A 26,170-nucleotide genomic window follows, 5' to 3' on the forward strand; every position below is an offset into this window, starting at 1 on the left:
GCAACTGAGGACCCAGTGCTGCTCCTAAGTCATACTGTGTTCCCTGTGATAGAAGCAGAGCACAACAGGCAACAAACTATGTAGAGAAACAGGAGTCTTTGTATGCATATGCAAGTCTATGCATATATGCTATGCATAAGTGTACACTTGTACAGATATATCCGCTGCACATCCCTATCAGTGGATCCCATCAGTCTGCAGTTCTGTCTCAGTTGTGCAGAGCCTCACTCGCCAGACTTGCATCCTCTACAGCCAGGAGATGTGAGGAGCAGACCAAAGTCTGTGTTTTTACTGCTGGCACATTTGTTAATGAGCTTCAAATATCAGCTTGTCAGGCTTTTTCAGAGAGATAATTTTATCAGTTAAGTGGAGCCGGAGTCTTGTGATGAGCACATTTCTGACCTAACTCACTGTGTGCCCACAGCTCTCATGGATGTGTGCTTAGAGCTCAGTGCTGGGAGACTCAGTGGTGCCAAGGAGAGGCAGCTCTGTCACCTCTGCTTTGTGTTGTTGCTGTTGAATGCAGTCCAGTCCTACAAGTTTCAAGGAGTGGCTTGTCTGCATTTTCTCTTTGCTGTCTCTTGTTGCAGAACTGGAATTATTTGCCCTACAATTAATCTCCTCTTGCCAGAGTCCAGTCTGCATTAAGCAAATGAGGAGTCCAGCTTCCAGCTCCTATTCCAAGCAAGTCAAGTCTTAAAACACCTCCCGGGCTTAGAAGAGGTTGTTATGCTCATTAGCTCTTGTGTTGGATGCAATGGGCAGCGGACAGAAATGGTTTTTGTGTTGTTTTTTAACAGAAGCCCTCAGTGCAGACACTGAACGTGTGATTTGCTGCACATCTGAAGTGACTGAAGCTGCATGTATCCTAAGGACCAAAGCCACAACATCTGATTCAGGGCTGACTTTGCATTTTCTCTGAGCTGAGAGGTGTGGAAAAACATTTCCAGACAGGGCTCTGATTTCAGCCCAGCACACAGTTCAGCTTCAGACTTAATCCTAAACCTTCCTACATTGCAGATTCCTTGTTCGTTTAGGTCTTTTCCACATTCATTACCCCTGTGATTTACTAAATGTATTCATCGTTCACTTGGAGAATGCAGGGAGTGCACGAAGATGGGTTACACAAAGTATGAGCGATGATTACAGGCAGATGTAAAGGGAAGAAGCCAAGAAGGGCTGGCGGGGTCCTGCAGCCATCCCAGTGCAGCACCGTGCTGCTGCTTCCTCAGCACAGCCCTGAGGCTCCGTCTGTCAACGTCTGGGTGGTCGCAAAGGAAAAGTGTCCATAAAGATCTCATAAGGATGCTCAGATCGGGTGGTTCTCGACACGGAGTGGATAAGTCACAGCCTGCATGGTCCTTGCTCTGACCATGGGTATCTTCCCATTAATCCCTCAAGGACAGCTAACAGGAGACCTGTGGGACATGCTGCTTGGAGGGCTCTTACCAGCATAACTGAATTGCTTGACTGGGATTCTATCAGCCACAAAGGCAACCAAATCTGTGTTGGTTTTGCTAGTCAGTGAGGAATACCAGACTCTGGTTAAAAAGAATTAAAGGGCTTACATTAGCTTTTCCTTTGAACTGATGGATGCTGAGGATAAATGTCAGTCGTGAAAACAGAGAAGGTTCCCATCCCCTTCTACCTCTGCAAGCAGCAACAAGTTCTTGTGGAATCACGTAAGGCAGAAGTCTTTGCTTTCAGCTCTCCACTTGGTTCTGCATTTTCAGGCTGCTGTTGTCACTTCAAGACTGTTGTCACAGCTGATGTTAAACCATACAAATTTATAACCAAAGGCATATAAAATAATATAGAAAGATGGCATTCAGCTTAGAGTCTCAGACTGTGAATTAAATAACGTATTGTACAAGTAAAAGTAAGCCAAAAATTAGGCACAGAGTAATGCAACGTGACTTGCAGGCTCAGGTTTGAAAGACTTTCTTTTAGGCTCCCTTTATCCATCTAACGTAGTGTTTCAGTAATGAATATATGGGGTTTTTTTCCTGTGCTCCTGATGGATAGCAGTTCTTGGTAATGAGCAGTGCCCTGTTTCAGGAAGGCCCTGTCTCCAGAGAAGCTCTTAAGCATATGCATAATTTTAGGCATGCAGAGAATCCCCGCTGCAGCTGAGTGCGTGCTTAGTGCTGAGGATGTGCTTAAGAGCCTCCCTAAACGAGGGCCTTGATGTACAATTTAGAAGAAAGACTATATGCTGCTCAGTAGTCAAAGCAATCCAATTTACATAAATATTTATTTCTTTTCCATTATATATCATTTTTATGCAGGTGCTTGTGGGATGGATAGACGTCAGAACACATACATAATGGAAAAAAGCTTCAAAGGTATGGTATCCAGAGCCTGCAGCCACCCTGGCAAAGAGTTTGAGAAGGGTATCGTAGAAGAGGTGAGATAGGAGACCTGGGCGAGCGGCCGTGCAGAGGCAGAGAGGGGCAGAGCAATTGCCCACGTGTGGCTGCCTGGGATCTGAGTTATGGATGTGAGTCTTTGCCAGGATGGGGGCTCCTGCCCTGGCAAAGCAGCATAGGAAACAAGGTGGGTTTGCAGCGGGGACAGGACGTGCAGGTGGAGGGGAAGCTCTTCTAGGAGCCAGCAGCCTCCCTACAGGGATTCCTGCTGGCATTTGCTGCTGACAGGCTGCTGTGCTGGGCTGCAGCTCCATAAGGCTCTCAGCCGTCTAGAGAAACAGCTGACCCTGCTACGTGGCCTTCGCAGAGATTTATAGCAGAGCCTGAGAAAAGACCTCACTCAGTGCATTAACCAGTCACACTGGCACGAAGCAATTAATGGGCTCTGACTCTAGGGCTGTTCTAAAAAAGGGATCACGGGTGAGTCATGTAGAAAGGCCCAGTGACTTTAGATTTCAGTTGTCCTTCAGATTTACATTCAAAATATTCAGCTGTGCATGAACTGTGCCTGGCACAGCATGGGCTGCCAGCACCTCGGCTCCTGCCCTGTGCCTCAGGTTGGGTCCTGCCCTGGCTGCCTGATTCCAGTGCTGTCGGCTGGGCTCAGCCAGACCCAGCTCACTGCTCCAAGGGGCTGAGCTGCCACAGGGCAGAGCCTGTATCTGCATTGATAGCGGTGCTGCTGAATACAGAGCTGGTGCAGGCAGTGATGGACAATGACAGCCCAGCCTGGGAGCACTGAGCACCTTGGGGATGCTCTCTAGAAAATAAGGTGATGTAATAATTTGGTAGAATGGGGCCTTACAATACACTGAATTGCTCTGTGGTCAAGTCTTTCTTGATAAAGCTAAATTTAAAATATTAAGAGGGTTATACGTGTATATCCAGCTCAGTTCACTCATTTCAGCTACTTCCGAGAAAAGGATAATTTTGATAGCATAGTTTTCTTTTTACATGGGGCTATTGATTTCAAGATTAATTTGAACTAAATGACTGTATTTAGGAGGTTAGAAAGGTGCTCGAAACACTGTCAGACTTCCCACCCGGGGCACAGTGACACAGAGGGGATGTATCCATGGGACAGAGGAAAGTACAGCGGGAGTGAGCTGTGAAATTAATTTCTACTGTGACAAACTGTGTTTATCATCCAGGATCTGAGCCGTTTTCTTTCCATGTCTGTCTCCTTATTGAACTCAGAACTCTGGACCAGAAGCTGTGTCAGAAAGGCCGATGGGCTCTGAGGGCAGCAGGGCAGGCACAGCGTGGGGACCCCTCAGGGCAGCAAAGGGCCGGGAGTCGCTGTGCCCACCCTGTGCCTGGTGCCATGGTGTGACAGCAGCTGGGCTGTCACTGCATTTTGAGAGCAGTTTCTTCCCTGTGTGTGCTGTGGGCCCGGTGTTACCATTTCCAGCTGTTCTTTACAGCTGAGCCCTTTTCAGTCATTTATTTTATCATAAATGCGGATGCACTGGTGGGGTAATGTGACCTCAGGCACTGGCATCTTAAGGGAGTAAGTTCCCTTGGTGTGATTCCCAGTGGAACCCCAGCAGTTAGGATCACTGATGCACGGAGAGGCTCAGGGCATCACTTAGTGTGGGTTGTTTGCTTGTATGGGAATGCAGCTGTGTCATGCTCACCCAGAGCAAAGCAGAGCTTTCTCTGCATTGCTGTCCTGGCAGCAGTGAGGTTAGCCAGGGAAATGGAAGCAGCTGTGAATGTGATTAAATAGTAGGAGAGCGTGTTTTACCTGTGTACATCATATGTTCTTAGCACTTTGAAGATGAAAGTAGGTATGAAGCTTGTCATTATTATGCCAGAGGATGTTCAGAGCAGAACTGAGTAAACGGGTCTATGGGATAGACAAGTAGATGCTGAATCTCCAGTGATGAAAATAAAACCTCCTTGAAAGGTGTCTGATGGTTACGCAGGCAACCCAAAGATGGGACCTGAGAACCAAAGGAGCCCCCTCCCCATGCAGCAAGCAGGGTGCTGAGCCGGGGATGGTGTGGGCACAGCAGAGCCCTGCAGTATGCACGGCCCTGGGGCGGCTGAATTGGGGATGGCTCAGTATGTTTGAGATGAGTTAAATTAATTCATGAAATGAGATCTGACAAGTGATGCCAGACTCTTTAATTATCCCCAGATTACCTCAATAGCCAAGTAAGTCAGAGGCTGCCACATCCTTCAGAGTTAAATCCCTTGCAATCTTGTGCATGATGTCCTGTGGGCTAATGGCTCCCTGGTGTATAGCGTGTTACCCAATGTGCTCTGTAAATTATATTGTATCTGAGCAGAGGGCCTAATCCCTGGGTGGACACAGAGCTCCCACTTACGTCAGCAGGCACTGGTTCATGGCAGCACTGCCTATGGGAAAAGGCAGATCTCGGGACTGCCCAAGTGACTGCAGTGAGCCCGTGATGTTTTGCTGGTCCCGTCTTCATGGGATGTAGCAGCAATGTCAGTACTGCAGGGTGACTTCTGGCTCAGGAAGATAAAAGTAGCTGAGCTGGGTGGAACCAGATCACATACCTGGGCTGAGTCCTGGTGGTGCCTGCACCAACGCCTCGGGGAGCTCATGGCTGTTTGCTGTGGGAAGCGTGTGGTTCTTCCATGCACAGCTTTCCCAGCAGGGACTGAAGACTGGGGACCAGTGCATATAGTACAGGTATTTTTACCCTAAAGATTTTCATTTCATTATAGGATTTGTTAGTCTTTGCTGCCTCCTCACTTTTGAACACTAGTGGGTCCTAGACTGCATGGCACCTTGATTTAAGTCATATACGTATCTAAAGCTAGTAACTCTGAGATCATTCATGCGCAAAAGCCTTTGGTCTTGCAGGGTTGCTTCATTGCTAAGAGGAGAGGACAGGCTTTCACCAACCTGCCTTTACTGGGATTGCTGGCCAAGCCCTGTGCCAGCGGCTGCGTGTTGCTGGGATGCACCAGGCTTGCTTCACTGTGAAGTGAAGGCATTGTTAGATCTCACCCAGGCTGACGTCAGACAACAAGCTTCTAAATTTTAATTACTCCATAAATACTGCACTGGTGCCAGGGCCTCTGCCAGCCCTCTGCTTCCCTGACCCCGAGAGCTGAGGAGCCCAGAGATGGGTTTCTATTGCTGAAGCTGGAGGAGAGAAATATGGTAGCTCACTGCAGGGCATAACCTGAGCCCTTGCTTGGGGCAGCTGCTCCCTGCCAGCCCCCATGGGGACTGAGGGACACACACAGACACAGCCCCAGGTCACAGTGCTGATGCAGACTGGCATGTGAGTGAGCAGGACGGGGAGGAGAAGCGCAGAGATGAGGTTTTTATAGGAGAAGCGATATCTTGTTGTCTGTCTATTTCTTAACCTGAATTTCTCTTTTTGTCTCCCATATTAGACAGCGGGGGCAACTGGGATTGCAGCTATTTTGCAAGCCCCGCTATTTCACCAGGAGTATTTCATATATACCAGGATCTGCCTTTGTACTGTAACCCAGCACAAGAAAATGCCTCATCTTTCATTGCATCGCTCTAATTCTAAATTAATGGCACTGCCCAGCAGGATGCACACAGCAGCAATGGCACGTTCTTAAATGTCAATGTTAAGACCTATTTATTCTCTTATTTTGTTGTGGGTTTTTTTTTGTTTTTTGTTTTTTTTTAATTATTTTTAATTATTATTATGTAAAGCAAGACTGGTGCTGTACCTCGCAGCAGGCTGGCACACCCAGCCAGGGTCACCTACAGGGGACACCGGTGGTGCCACTGTGCGCCAGCCTTGCTCTCCCTGCTCCTCCTTCCCCATCTCCTTCTTCCAGCCCAGGGAGAAGAGCAGTAGATTCCTACAGCACAGGGGGAGAAAAGTGTAAGATTCAGACAGAGGCTTGTTCCCCTGTGGAAAGCAAAGTGTTCCCCACTAGCGGGAGCCGCCTCCTCCCAGTCTTAGCAGCAGAAGGGAATACAAACAAACCAGATTCTCCTAGTGCTGGAGAGCCCCAGGAACAGAACCCCTGGGACACGGTGCACATGCTGCGCTGATGCAGTTCTACACCTGCTGGAAGTGTCTTACTTTCAAACAGACAACATGTGATGTACCCAAAGCCCCGGGATGCAGCCGCTGGTGGATCTGACCCACAGCCACATGCATGGGCTGCAGGTTACAGCAGAGCTCCTTAGGAAGGGGAGAGGGAGGGAAAAAGATTGCCACCAAAAATTAACTATTGCAGAAAATAACAACTAGAACCTTTCACAGCAAAACCTTTGGTTTCGAGCAGGTTTTTATTTCTTTCCTGCTAAGAGAATTGTGGATGCAATGGTTTGGACGCACCCAGAGCACAAGCGTCGGGTGTCTGTGCTGGATGCTTCAAGGATCTTCCTTCCCCCTGCCCCCTTCTGCCCACCCTGCCCCTCCTGGTTGAGCTGCAGCTCACCTAAGGAAGCTAACAGTCTCACCCCCATCTTGTTTTGCAGATTATATGAAGGAATCTGTGTGCAGCTCCAGCACTTGTTCTCTGAACAGCAGTGAAAACCCATATGCCACCATTAAAGATCCCCCCATCTTAACATGCAAACACTCCGAGAGCAGCTACGTGGAAATGAAATCTCCTGGTCACAGGGACTCCCCATATTCAGAAATGCCCAATTCATCGACAGCCAACAAAAACATCTACGAAGTTGGTAAGTGGGAAGCTCTGCCTCACAGCTGTTAACAGCTGGGGTTTATTTAGTGCTGCTGGGTATGGCAACCACTTTCCCTTGCTTTCCCAGAGCCCACCATCAGCGTGGTCCAAGATGCCCGTGCCCGGAGTGCCAGTTACCTCCAAAGTCCATACGACCTGCCTAGGAACAGTCACATTCCTAGTCACTACGACCTCCTCCCTGTAAGGCACAGCCCGACACACGGGCCATCTTGGGACAAGCAGTCTTAAAGGGATGGACTTCACTGTGCTGCAAACACAAGCTCTGAGGAAGCAAAGAGAAGACAATCCTTTTCTGCACTGCAGGATGCTGACGTGACTTTAGGCTGCAAGGACCTAACGTAACTAAACATCAGCTTGGGCCAGCTGCTGCTGCATGATGTTATTTAAAAAGACTTTTTTTTTTTTATATGGGTCACAAGAACTAATGAGAACCTTTTCCAGGTGCCACTGGAGCACATCACCCCTGGGAGGTGTCCACATGCTCCAGGCAAAAGCTCTCTGCCATGTGTATTCTAACGCTGGCTTTGCTGTACAGTAAAACACAACACGCTGAGTAGGAGGACATAGAGACAGACATACATTTCTACCAAGTGCATCAGAAAACCTTGTACCGTTAGGAACGCTGGGATACACTTCACATCTCTGTCATGGAAATGGGACGTTTTTCTGAATGAAAGTAGGAAAGCTGCTTGTTTCACTGCCTGGAAACTTCATTCACTGCCATCACCGTGGGCATCCTGTGCAGTCTGTGCTTGGTAATTAGTGCTCAGTTCATCTTTATATTCAGTACCAGGGTATTGGAGTACAGGAATATCAACACAGACATCTTCTATTACAGTCTTAAAATATAACACCTTGGCAAACATCCAGTGATCTTTGTCAACGATTTAAGTTTAAGCAATGAGTCTCATGCCCAGCTTACCGCACTTCGAACAAGCCAGGAATATTTTGGTATAGCTACGCTTTAATTTTCCTCATACACCTTTTTCATTAGATAAATGCACAGCTTTTCTGGGTGGTGCAAACAGACACACCTTCACCTGCATCCTGGGACACTGCAGGTTTGCACAGAACAACCCTGGTCCGGTTTCCTAACTAGGTTACATTGGCTTCATCACTGGCAAACCACGTCACCACGATGCACCTGGCAGCCCTTCACGACGCCCTTTAATTTGATGTGCATTACCATGTAGTGCAACTTCATCTGTTGACAATTTTACCTGACACGTTGTTACATTGAGCTGAAAACGGGTTTTCTTTTTTCAGCGGCTGTTTGTGAAACAATGATCGAGGGGTTGACCTGTGGGAAAGCTTTGGAATAAGCCACCATGATTTCTTTTTTTTTTTTGTAATCTTTATTGACCTAGGAAATAGAATCCTTGCCGTTAAGCAGATCCTTGTAGATTTTGAGCATGAAGTAGTATTGATTCTAAGTATGTAATTTTATTAGGCAAACGCAAAGTAGCAAGTTGATTGCCTCTTCAAGGGTAAAAACATTCTGTTGCACATTCGCCAGTCTGATGGAAGCAGAAGAGAACCAAGCCACCACCAGCTGTTTGCTCAACACATGGACCGCCAATGGAAGCTGCTGGCCTAGGGGACCGGTACGAGGACCCTGCTGACGTGGGGACAGCAGCTCAGAGCCAGCTCCATGTGACAGCAGGTATCGGAGCACTGCAGGTAGGGCAGCACCATGCCCCACAGCACCCCTGCAGCAGCTGGGATGGCGGTGCCAGCTCTGAACCCCTACATGCAATCCAAGAGATCCAGACAGCAGAGCTGAGCCCAGAGATTCCCCCCGAGGCTTGCAGAGAAGCAGATTTTCATGTTACAAGACAGCTCCAAAGTATTTACATGAATGCTGCATGCGTGCATGGGGGCGATGACCGATCAGCAATAGTAGTTTTATTTTCCAGGGAAGCCTTATGTGAGATGTAAGTTGGCACTTATTTTGCAGGGCCAGGAGGGGTATATTTTGCATAAATGAATGGAAAGTCTTACCTCAAAAATACCAAGAGAAATGCAGCTTGATGAGGAATGCTCCGGTTAGAGACTTACCTTGCCATCTAGCACAAGCAGTCACAGCTCCCAGCCTGACCGGTGTCTGTGTGTGTTGCTGTCGACATTGAGATGAGAGAGCAGAGATGAGGCTCAGTTTTTGGTTTTTTTTTTCAAAGCTGGATTTTCAAACCAAATGCAACAATGTGCATAGAGCTTAACAGGAAAAAAAAGAAAACAAAGGAAGTACCTTCTTGTATATTATTAGCATTAGCTTAGAAAATAGGCACCAAAATGGCAATACTTTTTTAAGGCAAGACAGATTTGTAATATATTTGTTCACTGTGCAAAGGTATCCTACCTTGTACAAAATAAATCCGATTTCTCTCAGCGTGTCTTTCTCAAACTTTAAAACAAGTGGCAGCTGGCACAGTACGCAGCTTTTGTCCAGCTCTTCTGGCAGCTCCTGTCTGCAGCAGCTGAACCTTAGCAGGTCTGAGCGAGACCTCGGTGAGGCAGACACAAGGTGATGACAGCTCCACGTCTCTCTGCTGTTTACGCAATGCCTCTCAGCCATGTCCCAATGGCATGCAGTGACACCAGTGGGTTGCAGTGCTTTTAGTAGGCACAGGAGGACACAGGCCAGCAGTGACCCCAGCACCAGGCAAACAGCAGCCATCCCAGCATCCAACTGTTCCCAATCAATAAATCACAAGCATGAATTTGCAGCAGAAACATCTTTGGAATTGATGACATTGGACCAATGCAGCAGACAGCTGCATACTGAAGCTTTTTCAATATTTGTGCTTCATATTTCTAAAGATCTTGTTAACTAAAGCCCAGCATGTAATCCTCTTATTTGACAAGCCACACTCAATAAGCTATTTAAGTCTGGAAACTCATCAGGTTTGAACTGATGGAGTAAGTAATTCCAGCTTAATAAAAATGTCTTTACATCAGAACAATGCCACGTACTTTCTGCTTCAGTGTCAGAACTTCAACTGCCATCGCACAGGAACCACAGATACCCACCAAACAGCTTCAGAATTGTTAAGGTCAGGACTTTCAGATATGTAAATGAGAACAAGAGCTCTTGGTGAGAAAATCCAATTTTACAGCATTATGCAGGAGATCCCATAAACTCAGACAGCTCATTTCAGGGCTCAAAAGCTGTATCTGTTATAATCAGTCACCTCCTATTAGCAGAGAAGAGACACTTCAGCACAGAATGAACTCCAGTTACAGCAGAGATGATTAACCAGCAGCTGAGTGGGAGCAATACCATTAGGTCAGCATCCAGACCAGTGCCTTGTGCTGCCTCTCCAAAAGTCCCCTGCGAGGTTCCTCCTGAGCCCAGCCCTGTCTCACAGTTCAGGACCAGCCACAGCCCTGCAGCCATTAGGAAAAGGTGTTAATAAAGCATAGAACAGCAGGCAAAGGCTTTAATACCAAGGAAGTTACAGCCCTGTACGCATACCATGTGATTTTACTGTAGAAGGCAGCATAGCTTGTGAAGGCATTACAAACTATTGCATGAAAATTCTGGATCCCCTATTGCAGCAGTTCATAATTACAAAATCAGTTTTAGCAAGGCATTCCTGTCTAAGGCCTGTTTCGTGATTATTGCTTGTAAAGTTCTGATGAAAATAATTAAGACTTCTTATATTGCCTAAGAGCACACTCAGCCATTGCACAGCTGCCCAGGACCACAACGCAATGCTTCTCATCACACAGTGGAGGAGGAAGTGTGTGCCCACACTGACACTGCATGGGGCTGAGCTGGGGCTTGCATTCCAGCAGGCTCTGCTGCATTCAGATTTACTGCAGAAGGAAGCTTCTTGCATAAAGCTATAAGAAATCCAAGCCTGACGTGACAGCTGAGTCAGGCTGCTGGCTAAATGAATCAGAAAAGGAAGCAAAGTGAAACTCACCCTTGCATTTCCAGTTGGCAGATTTATGGCTTGGCTGCCACAGTAATGAATTTAATTGTGACATCCACTGCTGCCTGCCCAAAGTGCTCTGAGAACAGAACAGTGAGGACGGTCCCCACTTTATACCTTGTCTTGACTCTGGCAATACCGAGGCCCAAAAGGCTGGTTCAGGCAGAAGGATTCAGTGCTGCCACGTGCTCTTGAGGTGACTTCCAAAACTCACAGTGCTCAGCAGGCTGGCTCCTATGGCACCACTCCTCCAGCAGAAGGCAACCAGGTAGGATCAAACAGCTGAAATAGTTTGTTGTAGAAGGCAGCAGTCTGTCATTCCATAGGATTTATTTTTTTTTACTGGTGGTAATGTGGAAAAATGAGGTTTGTAAAAGCTATTCAGGGATTTGGTAAGACAGAGTCCTCATTCTTCACACCATAAAGGCAGCCCAAAGCAGCCAAATTGTCATGCTAAAAGCTGCAGGCCTGGTCCCAGCATGTAGCCCTTCCAGTTCCCCTTCTGGGAGTACTTCCACTTTGGTGTGTCCTCCCGGTTCCAAGAAATGGTACTAGTTGCTAACAAGTAAAAACATTAAAGTCAAATCCCACTTCTCCCAAAAAGCGCACCCAACACCATGCTGAGTTGTCCCCTGTAATTCTTTATTAGAATCATGGATGAATATATTTTAAATCAATCTAAAAAAATAATGAATCAAGTTACAGTACATGCATAAAATACAAAGTAATTTACAAACAGATCGAAAGTAGCATCTTCAGAACTAATATTAGGAGGAGAAATGGATTTAAAAACAAAAAAAAAAGTGACCGACTACAGCAATGCCTTCCGTGTGCCTTACACATCATGAGCACCGCAAGACAGAAAGGTTGGGTAAGAAATGCAGCTGGTAGTGCCTACCCAAATCCGGATGTTCTAAGTGGGTCATATCAGAGTTTGAGAAACATCCCCTACAGCCAATTACTTCCTCTAATTGTACAGATAACAGCCAGCATTTATACAGACAGTTCTTTTAAATCCAGTAGAACCGCAGTGCTGGTAGCCCCCACATCTCGGCGTTAATGGCGCGGCTGGGAATAGCACGTACTGTGTGATACGCAGTGGTTTCAGAGTGCAGCGACAGAAGGCACAGTTCATGGATCCCTGAACTAAGTGAGCAGATGAGTTGAGCTGAGCGATAATCACCAAATGAATGCATCCAATAGTTGTTACAGAACATGTACCAGACCACTGGTATCATTTAAAAATACTGGATGAAAGAGAACTGAAAACTAAGACCAGGTTGTAGCAGTTACTGACTGATCAACTTGAGCATCTGAATACCTTAATGTGTGTGGCACGTACTGATATGCAATAGGCAATATGTGACAGCATCCTTCAAGTCTGTGTATCATGAAAGAAAAAAGGCATCCTCAAGCCCTGACAGCACTGGCACTGTGGAGGCTGAGCCTCAGGCAGCACAAACACACACTGCATGTTCCCGTGACCCTCAGTGACACACACAGCTTCACAAAGGCAGCTCACGTGAGTCCCACCAGCGCCTGCAGCAGCCCTGCCTGCACCGCAGCCCCCTGCAGCAGGTGCCAAACCACAAAAGCTCATTCACTGGGAGCAAGAACCCTGCTGCTTGTTTGAGAGAAATTCTTGCTCACTCCCCCCCAACCCCTCCTCCCCCAGGCTATTCTATAGCAAGATCTCCTCTTGACAGTCTGAAGATGTAGCCAAAGACATTTAACTTCACATTAAAATTGCACTTCAGAGCAACAGGCGTTCCATCAAGCTTTAGATGCAGTATACAACACCTTAAGACAAAGACAGATTATCCTGCCCAGAGATATTCTCCTAGTTAACCCGACAATAATTGTTTTGCAAGGAGCAGAATTACATCTTCGAGTGCTCACTAAATGTGTCTTGTGTTCTGACTAGCGGGCATCACGCTGCAAAGAGATCAGTTCAGCTCCAAACTATTTACTGAACCAAAATCAACAAGTCAGCGTTGGGAAAATACTGCAGCCACATAGAAGCAATAGATTATAAACACAGAAATCAAAGTGTTTAAGACATGGAGAAATTCAAAAGGAATAAGCAGTAACAGAACACAAGAAAGTAACCACAAGAATTACAAATATATTTAAATCTTGGACCTGGGGAATATACACAGCCTTTTAGGAAAGAGTGAACAATTCTTATATATTCTGACAGCACTGCATCTTTGGTTTGTTTTCGGTGGTTGGAGGGACATGAATGGGAACCACGTTGTTGCTTGGAGACATATCATTCTCACGTCTGTCGGACATTTGCTTCTGGGAAACAATACGATAGATCTCTGGAAGATGAGAAAGAGCCCATCGTTACGTGCATGCAGAGCAACATCAGAAAGCAAACATCTTTGCTTTCTGCAATTCTTGGCTTCCCCAGATTTCCCACACTTCTGCAATGATAAGCACAGCAGCTTTCACAAGAAGTTCAAATGTGATGCCTTCTGTATTTACAAATTAAATATAAACCATCTTTGCAAAACACATTTCTTTCACAACTGCTTTACCACAAGCAATAAAAAAAGACAGATCCAGATTCTCAGTACAGGTGGAGAATCCACCATGTTATACCATCAAATCCTTCCAGTTGATCTCGTGGCTCTCAGAACAGGGTGTTAGTGCAGAACAGCTTCAGGACTGTGGAGAAGACTGACTACAGACAAAGAAATCCCAGCAGAAAGCATAGGTTAAACTGCCCTGCCTTTCCTATCGCCTGCACTGAAAGCTTTGCCAGGTCCCTGGGATTTGCTTGTGACCAATAGTATGTGCTGTACTTACACTGCGAGCAGGTACAAAGCCACTCCCTTCAGCATGCATAGAGAAGCGTGACGTGTAGCACTTCGCCCAGAAAGGAAATAAAGGACACCAAAAAATAGAATGCTGGGAACTCACTTGCAAATTCAAAACAATTAAAAGTGTTCCAGCTTCAGCAAAAAGCCGACCCTGAGATGACATCACCACAACTGCTTTACACAACAGAGCAGTGTGCTGGCACCAAGCACACAGCACTGCCCGCACCATTTGCCTGCTGGGGCACTCCAGATAAGCTCAGGTCACACAAGAAGAGGGCGTCTGCAGAGCAGAGCACTGCTAGCAAATAGCCTCAGTGAAACACAAAGGTTCAAATTCTTTTGTAGGTCTAAAGTCTCTGGATAATGAAGGTCCAAGCACCTTGTCTGACCCCAGACCAAGATGCCTCTTTCCCACCAGAGATTTGTCATTACTGAGTAGTTCAGAATTTTAAGGAGCTGCTGCTTAGTGCACATCCTGACATCATTTCAGTACTGGAAACCGAGTAACCTTGTGTAGAGAAGTCCTGTTCACTGCCAAGGGCTGGTCACACAGCTATGTGCCTGTGTTTGTGATGAGAACCGATGGCACTGAGGAGCTAAAAAAGGTTCCTGATAAACAAGGCCTGCAAACCCTGCCCTTGATGCAACAAGCTTGGGTTGATTTAAGCTGCCAACACAAACACAGGCTGGGTGCTCCCCAGGAAGAGTAAGAGCAGGGCTGCACACATCCATGTAAGTGCTGACCAAGTGATAATTTCTCACAGGTAATGTGCTGTATCTATTGTCTGTAGAGGGAACTTTGCCCTTTGCAAGCTGCACTGTAAAGAATCTGTTTGTCCGGCCTCTAGAGTGAGGGCTCAAACTCACATAGCAAGACTGCTCAGAAAGCTGGATCTTCTGAATACATTCAGTTAAGATCAGGTCACTGATGCAACCAAATCATAGACACAAAGCAGGATTTTCTTATTTCATCAGCTGTGAAGTTCCCTGTTCTTTCCATGTCGTACAAACAACTTAGCAAGTTTGAGGAAAGCGTACAACAACAGATCTTAAAAGCCACCTGTAAGCCCATGGGGGAATCTGGAAATAAAGATCAGCTTTGCCCCATGGCAGGCAAAGGGCACATGTGCAGAGATAGAGGGAGCACAGTTGGAAGAGATCTGCGCTGCATTCTTCAGGACAAGTTCTCTGCTCCATATACCTGCAGCTTCCTGATTAAGTTCATATCATTCTCCAACATGAGCTGTCATACAATTCCTCCACCCCTACCCTATAAGCAATGTCCTCTGCATAACATCCTCATCTCAAAGCACGTAACAAAAGTCTTAAAAATAACAGTGCTAATTTTTTTTGCTGATAGAGGGGATCTCTCCTCTGGCTGTGGTTGGTGCATTTCCATCTGATCCTCACTCTCTGACCTGCTAGAACATCTAGCAGCAGTACTGCTCGAGTCAACCTGCAGCAGCTCCACTTCTGCTCACTGCCACCTCTTGCTCCTCTGCTGTGCAAACGCAGGATGCTGCTCTAGATCAAAGCCTGAATGGTTAAAAACTACTTTGCCCTACATGACAGTTGCACTCCTTCACCACACATAGTTGTGTTGGTGTGATGGAGGAGGTAGGAACAGCTTAAACCTGCTTTTCCTGCAGCAAAATGCCCAGAGGCAAAGCCTACACTGGAACTGATCTGTATTGAGGAATGCCAAGCTAATGAAGATGCGTACTTTTTAATGAAGACACTACACTTCATGCTCTGCTCAGTAACTGAAAGAGACCTTATTAAGAGCGCAGTCAGCAGAATGCTTCTCTGCGTAATTGGTAACCATGTGAGACAGGCCTTGTGCTGTAAGAGCTGGGAAAAAAAACAACAAAAACAACTGCTGTCTGTTTGCCCAGCCCTTGTCTGTTCAACCAGAGCTAGTGTTTCATTCATTTTCAGGTGTATAGATCTAACAAAAAGAGGAAATCCCTCTTGTTCTGTTCTTATGAAACGTTCTTAATGTCAGTACTCTGTGATGTTGTTTCCTTGGAGATGGGATTCCTTAGAGATGAAACCACAGAAGAATGTGGTACAGGAACAGAGGCAGCACTGAATGAGGCAGGGAGCGGAGGCTGACTCCAGTTTACTTTAAGGATGCTTTATCCTGCTGTGAATGCTCACAGGGGATAAGATTAAAACACCAGTCTCTCATATTTGCCAAATAATACAAAGCAGCTTTGTGTGCACAAGAATTAGCCCTTGAAGTCTAGACATCTTACAACAGAGGAGCTTGGACAGGGACCATTATTCTAAGCCATAGAAGGAAAAGGTCCCCAAAACTCACCTAGTACAAACAACAGGAGAGGAAGTGTACTAGATTTAATGCCTTGCCCCCCCCACTGCCCTTCTCCAGCAAATCTATAACACAGCAAGACAAAAGGAAAGTTTTCTTCTTCTGCTACCATCTGTAACAACAGACCACACACTCACTTAAGACTGTGCTAACTATAATAGATCCATGTTTCCTACACCCAAAGCTATCGACCTAAGGTGGCTTCATCTGAGAATCTAGGTGTAGACCACTGTCCCAACCAGATCACCTTCCGTAGGGCAGGGAAACAAAGGAGTTTTGCTCCAGATCTCAGTCAAGACATCCCTGTCCAGGAAAGATCTAAGCAGCTGAGAGGCACTGACAGCAGCCTAAGATGTCTTTGCAGCACTCTTCCCAGCATGGAAGATATTAACTAAGCTGGTGCAGCAGCACGCCCTGCCCCTTCTGTCAGCCTCCTCCACACGCTGCCTGTGGTAAAGCCTGTTGGCTTTATCAACTTTCTTCTTCAAATGACAGCAAGTATTCATCTAGGGTTACATTTGGAGGCAACCCAGCCACATACATACAGACTATCCATGATTCCACAGGGTCACTCTGAAAACCACATTCCTCAGATGACTGCTCACCTCTTTCCTTCAAAGCAAATCATTAACACAAATAGCCAGCTGTGAAGTGTTATCAAGAAGTTTATTGGCAGAACATTCATCCTTTGCATGCCAGTTACAGCAGAGATGGAGGCAAGCCTCTGCTAATGTATTATTTACTTCATCTTTATCTCCCTGAAACAGGAGTTGATGTCTGGAGCAAACCATGTGCCCACTAATCAACAGAAGTGTTTCTTCCAGCACAGCTGAACCAGCCCTTCCTCAAGAAGGATTCTGTCCGCATGCCCAAGAGTTCAAAACACTGTCACAGCAACACAGGGAGCCCTGACGTTTCTCAGAAAGCAACAGCCCCAACACTCTGTCAGAGTCCACTGAGGGCTAATCTTAATCATTTGCTCTCACATTACAGACTGCTATCCTCCAGAAATAAAACCAGGAAAAACAAACAAACAAAAAATACATATATTATATATATATGCATATCAAACCTCCACTAACTAGAATCCAAAATAACTTCTGGAATAAAAAAGTGCTGTTGGAAGCATACCAGGAGAGAGAAAAGAAACAGCCTAGTGCGTGCCCAACAGGTAAACTGCTTCTCCATAACAACAGCAGTATACTGTATCTGAGCATCACACAGACAGGCAGCAGCCCAGAGCACACCAGTCATCACTGCAATGGCACAGAGTGGTCCACGAAGGGGCTGAGGGCAGTTAGATCTCTCTCTCACCACCCCCCCACTGCAAGGGTGCTCATAATATATTTCAAACAACCCAAGAAAATGCTCCAAAATGTATATTTATTAATTTTCTAGCTACCTCCCGCACTGCATGTTCCAATATGGCTAAAAAGTCCTTTATGATGCGTTTGTGTAAGAAAGTATCTATTACTTGCCAAGAAGAGAGAGAGAGAGAAAAAAAAAAAAAATCTAACTAGCTGCCAATGTCACAGAAGCGAGAAGTTACGCCTATCAGACAAAGGGGTTAAACAAAAAGGAAGTACCTCATCCACTGAGCATGAAAACAGCACCAGTCAGTGCTATCACGTGCTACAAAGGCCAGAAGTCCAGCCAGGTTTATTATATGCACTGACAGCAACCACCCTGCACTCAGGAGTCACTGCGTCCCAGACTACAGTACTGCTCACTTCTTGGCAGCTGTTATGCTCACTAATAGTGATGGAAACAAGGTAGATTGCGTTCTCCTCTGACAATAGCCATTTTGTGTGGAGGTGGGCATCAGACAATTCTCTCACACAGCCACTCCCTGTTCCACAAATGGGAAAGTGAAGCACGTAAACCAGGCAGACTGGAAACCCAGGGCAGAGCAAAGTGAGTAAGACCAGACTCATTCCCAAGCCCTGTGCTGGTCTATCAACTATGACACTTCAAAAGCAGCGTCTGAATATTACAGCTGTGAGGAATGATTGAATTGCTAAATTTTACACACTTTATAGGCAAATAAATGCCTATTTGCTGCGTATCAGAGCAGCGTTCTGCCCTTCCTCCTCCAAACACAAAGTATTAGATGACTCACCTGTCAGAATAGTCTGGAAAGCTGCTTCCACATTTGTAGAGTCTAAAGCAGATGTCTCGATAAATGACAAACCATTCTTCTCTGTGTGGACAGAAATACTATAATTAGAGATGTATAACATTTATCTCCCATCCAAAAGAACTTTTGTACCAGACAACGTACGAGGTGTTGCTGATGAGATAGATGCATTAGTGCTAAAAAAAAAAGCATTAAAAGTTGTAGGGTTTTCCTCTTTATGATCTGAAACCATGCACAAAACACAAACCTAAACCCACCAGCAGAGCTTCTACAAGAAAAGCAATGCATAGGCACGGAACTAAGTCTGTTTTAAAACTGTTTTCAAGTGCCTCTGGCAGATTCTTGAGAGTCTATCAGCATGCAGGCTCTATAGAACTTCAATTTTAACTGAATGAAAAAAGACATACAGCAGTACGTGGCACTGAGTCTTTTCCCTCCTACCTGTACACTCACGTATTTCACATCAGGTAGGCAGAGTCTGGACAGTTTGAATTAGGAAATTCTTTTGAGTTCACCAACCTGCAAAAGCTCTGGCCTCATCTGTAGGGACTGCTCTCAGGTGGCGCAAGTCACTCTTGTTTCCCACAAGCATGATTACAATATTGCTGTCTGCGTGGTCTCTCAGCTCTTTCAACCATCTCTCGACATTCTCGTAAGTAAGGTGCTTAGCAATGTCATACACCAGTAATGCCCCTACAGCACCTCGATAGTACCTGTGGGTGAAGAGATGTGTTACAGAACCAGCAAGAAACATGATGGAAAGTGACAAGCTACTGAGTAATAACTGTTTCCCACTACTGCAAAGACAGTTATATTAAAAATAATAATAACACACAGCATGATACATGGGACTTGAAGCAGCTGAAATACAGCATCCAGACCAGGGTTAATCTGTGTGACCACAACAGCAGCCAGGGCAGCTCAGGGGCTGGTGGGTTACCCTGCACCTCAAAAATGAAGCACTGTATCTGTGGGGGATCTACTGTCACCTTCAGCCTCTGACCCACACCTGAAAGGCTCCCCACCCACCATTGTGGGTGCAGCACAGGCACAGCCCGGAGCAGCAGGAAGACTTTATAATGACTCACTGGATCATAAAAAAAAACAACCATCAACTTGATGTGTTCTCTTTATGAAATGCCCCATTTGGTTTCCTCTCAGACCAGGGAGAGGCACAGTTACACATTCAAAAAGAAAGAGGTTGTGCTTTCCCACCCCACAATTACCTCCAGCTTTATTCAAATCGAGCTTTAGCTGTGCTGTTTTTTTCATTAAACACACAAAGTGAGCAGTGCCTCCCTACTGATACAGGAGGTGTTCTGGTCATAGGTTACCACTGATAAAACCTCCATCATCACAGCTATTATTTCATCAGTGGCTTGCATTTAAATAAGTCTCTCAGCTCAGAAACGCCTCCAGTTACATATCATGAGAGCAGTGAGAAGTAAATCTGTTCATACTATGTCAAGCTTCAGGACAGAATAACATTCAAGCTTCCTTTCCCTATATTATATGTAGATATTATAAGAGAAAATAAAACCATCCTATTCTGCAGTTTGAGGAATCAGAAGGGCCCCAAGTTCACCCTCCTCAGCAAAAGCTTCTCTCCGGCCATACAGGCTGCCACTTACGCTGATGTTATAGCTCGGTATCGCTCCTGCCCTGCTGTGTCCCATATCTGAGCCTTTATTGTCTTCCCATCCACTTGAATGCTTCTTGTTGCAAATTCTACTCCAATGGTGCTTTTGCTTTCCAAGTTAAACTCATTGCGAGTGAATCGAGACAGGAGGTTACTCTTGCCTACACCAGAGTCTCCAATAAGGACAACTAGAAGAAAGAAATGACATTGGAATCACATCCCAGATGTAGAATATCTGCTGACAACCACCTGCAATGAATACATTTGTTTTCCAGAATAAAACCCAAAGGACAAGAATAGCAGAACCACCTCCCTCCTTGTCAGGGGTCTGTTGTCCAAGCCTTGAGATTTCCAGAGGACCAGTGCTGTCACACCAGCATTTCAGACAGACTTCAGACATGGTTTTTAGCAGTTACCATTTCAGTCTCCTTTGTTTTGTACTGAATCACATTCCTCCTCCAGGAAAAACACACATGGCAAAGTACAAAAGTCAGAGACAGTTTAGATTTCACATCCTCGTGACAACGCTAGGATTAAAACAAGAAAAACCACAGAGGTGTTTTGCTGAAGCTTAATTCCAGCACACGGGGCAGGCTGCCTTCACTCTACACCCCTCACATCCTTGCAGGAGAGCCATGGGTGACAAGAAAACAGCACAACTCTACTTGTTTTGGGAAAAAAAAATAAGTGTTTGTACAGTAATAAACATCATTTCAGCTTTAAGATGTTGCAGCACAGTGTTAACTACGCTGTGTGGTACAACAGAGGAATGAGTCCACTGAGCTCAGGAGCGAGACAGGCCAGCAGCATAAAACCTCCCACTGTTTGCTGCATCACACAGCAGAGTTCTGGCCACCGTTCCCTATTTACATAATGCACAACTGTGACAAACGGGGCTTTCCCTCACTGTAAGAGCCGAGAAGCATCTACTAAATTCTTTCCACAGAATGAGAATTGCAGCGAACACCAGCTTCACGCAGCCTTACAGAGAATGCTTCACCGACACACTGCAGCCCCCTCCAGCAGCTGACTCAGCGAGCAGCCTGCCAAGCGTCTGAGGCTGCAGAAAGCAAAGAACAGCTTTAACACTTCTCTTAGGAGGACCCACAGTGAGAGTGGCATGCATGTATACTGAATGCAAACAGGATCTGTTTGCCCACATGACAGTTCAGCAGGGTTTGGTGTCAGCTGCCCTGACACAGCAGAGCAGCTTCCCTGGCACACAGGATGCCAAAGGGTGATAAAGACAGTGCAGAGGTCAGGGTACCTAATTACATCATCACCACAAGGCAAGCTGCTATACGTTTCCTCTTCCATTGGCAAATAAGATCTTCAATACTCTTTCAGCAGGTTTAGGCTGCAGTTTTAGATGACATCATGCTTATATTCATTGGGATAAATGTATTCATTGGGCTGAAAACTTGTCTAGATGAGGAAAGCTGTCCACACGCATCACTTTGTGTTCCCCAGAGGCCGTATCCCATCCGTTACCTACCGCCCTCACAAGTATTTCTGCTGTTCACTGCACATTTCCAAGGACAGTTCGGGCAGTTCCTCCACCAGGTTTCTTCCTCACCTCATCTAAGTGCCACACCACTTATGTCTGAGTGCTCTCCAGTGCCAGATTAACGTGTCTCAATTAAAAAGGGAAATATTTTACTTTCCTCCTTGAAGCCGGCTATTTCCTCTACTTAATTGGGCCACAGGAACAGCTTGCAGTGTCAGCGGGTACCTAAGGCTCCTCACACCTTCTGCATTTCCACCAGTTCTTTGGATGCAATGATGAACTGAAGCAGCATTAACCATCGCTCCGATTATTTCATTAATTGTCGTTTTGCTTTCCTTATCAAACCACCTCAGTTTGATATTTCACACTACACAGCGTTCCCATATATTGCATTCTCAGCAGAGGAATACACCAGGAATGACCCTGAATGCCTGAGCCCAACTCTTAACTATCACAGGCAAACAGTTCGAGAGGGAAATGATGGTATCTAACTCCACATCAAAACTAATTGTTCCTGCACACAAGCTTTTACTGGGCTTCTCTTCCAGAAACTCACTCTAATGGTTAGAAATTGCCTTCTAATTTTCAGAAGAAATTAGCGGTCAGCTGGTAGCAGTGTTTGTGTGCCAGCACTGCCCATTAGCTTATTAGTTTCTTCTCCCAGCGGTGTTTATGCTGTTTCATGTATTTACAGAAAGCAGCCGCATCTTCTCAGCTTCATTCTACCACCTAAAGAAGCCGACTTCTCAAATACATCCTTCATAATAACCTTCTTCATCATAACCTTCTTGGCACCAGTATTGGCACAGCCTGAGAATAACCCAAGAGGAGCAGGAGGGATCCCCTAACCCAGCTGACTACAGGCAGCTCCCTGTTGCTGCTTCAGTGATGTGGCAGCTCACTGTGTGCGACCACGAGCTATTTGAAATGATGCATTTACTGCCCACAGCACTTTGCACTGCAACAAAGCATGTGGTGGACAAAAAGAATAAGGCAGTCCATGCGACTGTATGAATTTCATTCTGCAATCCCAGTTTTATTTCTGTAGAAGACCAAAATAAGAATTCAATTTCCTTGCTTGAAGAGCCATTTAGAGATGTATTAATCTTTCACCAACATCCCAACTCTCACTCACATTTTATTTCTGTTAAACCTCTAATTGAAATATTTTCTAAGAATTTCTACTAGCTCATAAAATACACTACTGACATCCTAATCAGATTGAAAATAAGTCTAGCAATGTTAGCTGCTTCTGGCTGCAGGAAGGTTATTACACCATTTAATACATGTCAGGGGTTACAGTGTCTGAGAACACTCCTGTCTGCACTGAGCTCTGCTACTAAGAGGCAGATAAACAAAGAGCCTGAACACATTATGACACCCACAAGACCCTACTGAACACCTCTTCCAGCCTACTTCAATTGGGATTTAAAGGGAATGAGAATTAGACGACCTGATTCTACATCTCCTAGCCAGCTGGTGACAAACCTAATGTGATCGTGTCTTACATCAGTCTCGCCCTCACCTGTATCATCCATTTTCTGTCTCAAAGCGTCATATGCTCCAAAGGCACCTTTAGGGTAAGGCTTATCTGTTACCCACACATACTACACACCACCCAAAACATGAGTGCAGCATAACAGCAAAGCAAGAAGGTCTGTTCAGCCCAAAAGAGCCTCCACATCTAAGAGCAGGGATTGCTACCACTGTAAGAATCACTACCTGCCATTCAACTGCATTTCCCTACAGACTTCTGTAACAAAAACACGAGAAAAAAATGCATTGTCTGAAGTCAAAACAGCAGCTCTGTTCAGATTCAGTTTCCTTCAGCAAAGGAAAAAGCTGGAGTAATAAACATGACGCAAACGAGGAAGCAGATAGCTGAAACAGGAGTTTTTCCACCAATCAGCTGAATGCCGCTACAAGCCAGGTCTGCATTCGGAAACAAGAAAGCTGACCTCAAATCCAAAGTTCCAGATGGTCAGGGTACAAACCTAATCCTCCTGAGCTTTGTCTGTGAAAAACACTGAAGACATATTCCAGAAGTGAGGGCTGGTTTGGCTCCTACTCATTAACCATAAATACATTAATCAAAGAGTTAAAAGTTGCTGCACTTCAGTAAGGATATTACTCAATAATTTAAGCCTCATGTCAACACTTATATTCTCTTCCTGTTAAAATTGGAGCAAGAATTCTATGGAGTGGGCTTCACAGACCCTGGGTTTCCTGCAGCATGCTGCTGGGGGATACCAGCTCTGTTCTCTCAATGAAACCAGCTGGTTTAGCATGGAAGGACGCACATGCACACATAGCTGGACATGAAGAAGTTACCAGAAAATGACTTGTTTTAAGCCTGGCCTGTTAGGTTTGAGCATATACTAAAGTGCTGTTGCAGTGGAGCCAGGAAGGGGCAGCACAACAGCTACTGCAATTAAACTGCAGCAGCGCAAGTGGGCTCCTGTGAACACCACCAGCAGCCAGATTTTGCCATGGAGCTGCTGTTAACAGGACAAGAAGAGAGACCTCACACAAACACACTAACAGCAGTTTAATTCAAGAGCAATAAGAGACAGCCAGGCTAGAAAACATGTCTGGATTCTTTTACATCAAAACCTGAAGTTAGTCCCAGCAACAACATCCCTCCGAGTCCATGAACCCCAATGAACTGCCTGCCTGGATTGAGCATCCTGATAGACCAGTCTGACAGCAACAAACAGAACAAACAGGCCAACCTCTGCATAGCAAGCCCTCCCATCTTCAAGCAGCAGTGCCCTCAGACACAGCGCTGTAAGCAGCACACCCAGGTGCCCAACACATCTCTTCCTCTGTGAGTTTTTGCAGTCTTCCAAATCCATGCATGCTTTTTGTCTACAGCAACGAACTACTCCAAAGTCCACATACAGACTAAGAGACTTTATATTCTTTCCCTATTTGCCAACATTGCTTATTGCTTTTAGTTTTGATAAAGCGTCACTTCAATATGGGTCAACCTACTGATTATTTTGATGTCCTCCTGCATCTTCTTAGATGCAATATTGCCTTCAAAACTGGTACACCTGCACTGCCCACATGTTCCTGCTGTCCCCAGGGGATTCCTGTCTCAGGCTCACACACCGGAGGAATGATCCCTACCATCTCATTTCCTCTTCCAAGGACTTCGACTGTTTGCCTTTTGGGCCAGTGCCTGGTAACAAGACAGCGATTTCAGACAACCACTCACTAATTCCAAGATCATTCCAGAGCAGTGACTACTTGGCAACACCAGCTCCTCTGGGTCCTCAGAACTGTTTCCACAATTTTTGGTTACACTGCATTTCTGGATATGTTGTTTCAGCTGCCACATTAATCCCAGCTATGCAGCACTGCATGGAGTTCCTGCTTTAACTCTGGAGGACCTGAATCACTCATCGCCACAAGACCGTTTTCCTATCACTCCCTGCACTGCAGCAGTTTCCATGTGTTACTCCAACATGAAAAGCTTTAGGAATGGCAATCAATTCACTTAGCTTTGATTCACCCCCCCCTCCCCCTTTATGAAAATGAACCCCGACTGTATTATTTTGCAGTTCTATCAAGAAGGCTCTGCATGGCCGATACTCCCACCGCTGTCAAAGCATTAATTCTAAGTTTATTTACACAGTTCTGTCAGTACAGGTAACAAAACGCCCCTGATAACCTGCACACCTCGGGCTCCAAAACAAACTGCTGACGTGATGACGCTGGCGGTCAGCAGGGCCTGTGCTGCCAGCCGGGAAAACAGGCTCTTCTTAATGCTGCCCGGCTTCACCTTAAACAGTGCAAGTGACTGACTTACAGGTCAAGGTTTTCTACTTGGAAACTGGACGATACAGACAATGAGACTGTAATTCCTTGAAGTTATTACTGGAGCTTAAGGATACAGAACAGAATGTTGCTCTCCTTTAATACACCCAAGTTTCACCACTCAAGCTTGTTGTCTCTCACTATTACAATGCAGACATTCCAAATCCGACATCCCACTTCCCAACGTAATAACAGCAATAAGCAGCTATTTCCACAGCTCCTCAAAGACCCAATTTCTGAACCTCACTACAAAAGCAGCATCGAAACGGCAGCACAACAGCACAACAGCCGAGCAGCGCTCCCAGAAGGAGCCCGGGCGCTGCCTGCAGCTCCAGCGCTGCGTCTCGGCAGCTCGTGGCTGTGAACGAGGCTCTAAAGACAGCGAGAGACAACGCTGCGTTAAATGAGCTGCATCATTCCCCGATGTGACACAGCTCAGCCCGCAGCTCCTGCTCCGCCACCACCCGCCGGGACACGGTGACGCCCGCCGCCCTCAGCCCACCCAGGGCCGTCAGCTCTCGCCGCGCTCCCCACCCGCTGTGATAAGGCCCTCAGGGCCGGAGCCGCTTGGTGACCCCCCCCGGGTGGGCACGGAGATGCGGGCGTTACCTTTGAAGAGATAATCGTACTCGTCGTCGCGGTTGCCCATGGTGCGAGGTGTGGCGGAGGCCGAGGACGGGGCCGGGGACGGGAGCGGGTGCTGAACCCCTCCCTGCAGCCGCCTCAGCGCTTCCGCACTGCCCGCCCACGGCCAGCTCCTTCCGGGGCAGCGCCGCGGAGCTGCTTCCGTCCTCCCGCCCCGCCCGGCCTTAAAGGGACGGTGCTGCCGGTGGGACACGCTACGAGTTCGGCCCG

At 46.3% G+C, this 26,170-nt stretch overlaps 2 protein-coding genes across 7 annotated transcripts in view; one reads left to right on the forward strand and one right to left on the reverse strand.

Moving 5' to 3' along the window:
* The window catches only part of MEGF11 (multiple EGF like domains 11), a 254,537-nt gene extending 245,037 nt beyond the window's left edge, over window positions 1-9,500 (forward strand). For 2 of the 6 annotated variants that reach the window (XM_015873314.3, XM_015873316.3), the window contains 3 exons: window positions 2,289-2,345; window positions 6,883-7,089; window positions 7,180-9,500. In XM_015873314.3, coding sequence (XP_015728800.1) covers window positions 2,289-2,345; window positions 6,883-7,089; window positions 7,180-7,340 — 425 coding nt within the window. In that variant the 3' untranslated portion in view covers window positions 7,341-9,500. Of the gene's footprint in view, window positions 1-2,288; window positions 2,346-5,810; window positions 5,994-6,882; window positions 7,090-7,179 lie in introns of those variants that run through there. The other 4 variants (XM_015873318.3, XM_085515215.1, XR_014934255.1 and 1 more) reach the window with 3 other exon arrangements.
* A 2,171-nt stretch (window positions 9,501-11,671) lies between these two features.
* RAB11A (RAB11A, member RAS oncogene family) lies at window positions 11,672-26,054 on the reverse strand. The gene is made up of 5 exons (XM_015873328.3): window positions 25,925-26,054; window positions 19,979-20,174; window positions 18,867-19,060; window positions 18,330-18,410; window positions 11,672-13,374 (listed from the first exon to the last, which is right to left on the reverse strand). Exons 1-5 carry the CDS (start codon window positions 25,962-25,964, stop codon window positions 13,235-13,237), a joined length of 651 nt encoding a protein of 216 aa, XP_015728814.1. The 5' UTR covers window positions 25,965-26,054; the 3' UTR covers window positions 11,672-13,234.
* Between the last annotated feature and the right edge of the window lie 116 nt (window positions 26,055-26,170).

This window comes from Coturnix japonica, chromosome 14 (assembly GCF_054131305.1).
Source record: "Coturnix japonica strain WE chromosome 14, WE-NBRP24, whole genome shotgun sequence".
NCBI classification, from domain to species: domain Eukaryota; kingdom Metazoa; phylum Chordata; class Aves; order Galliformes; family Phasianidae; genus Coturnix; species Coturnix japonica.

What these genes read in the sequence shown, in the direction of transcription:
- RAB11A (XM_015873328.3), bottom strand. Translation starts at nt 25,964, where the DNA reads ATGGGCAACCGCGACGACGAGTACGATTATCTCTTCAAAG. An exon ending in TACCGAGCTATAACATCAGC is followed by an intron (nt 19,061 to 19,978) that starts GTAAGTGGCAGC and finishes CTTCACCCACAG; the next exon opens with GTACTATCGAGGTGCTGTAG. An exon ending in TGAGGCCAGAGCTTTTGCAG is followed by an intron (nt 18,411 to 18,866) that starts GTTGGTGAACTC and finishes CTGTCCACACAG; the next exon opens with AGAAGAATGGTTTGTCATTT.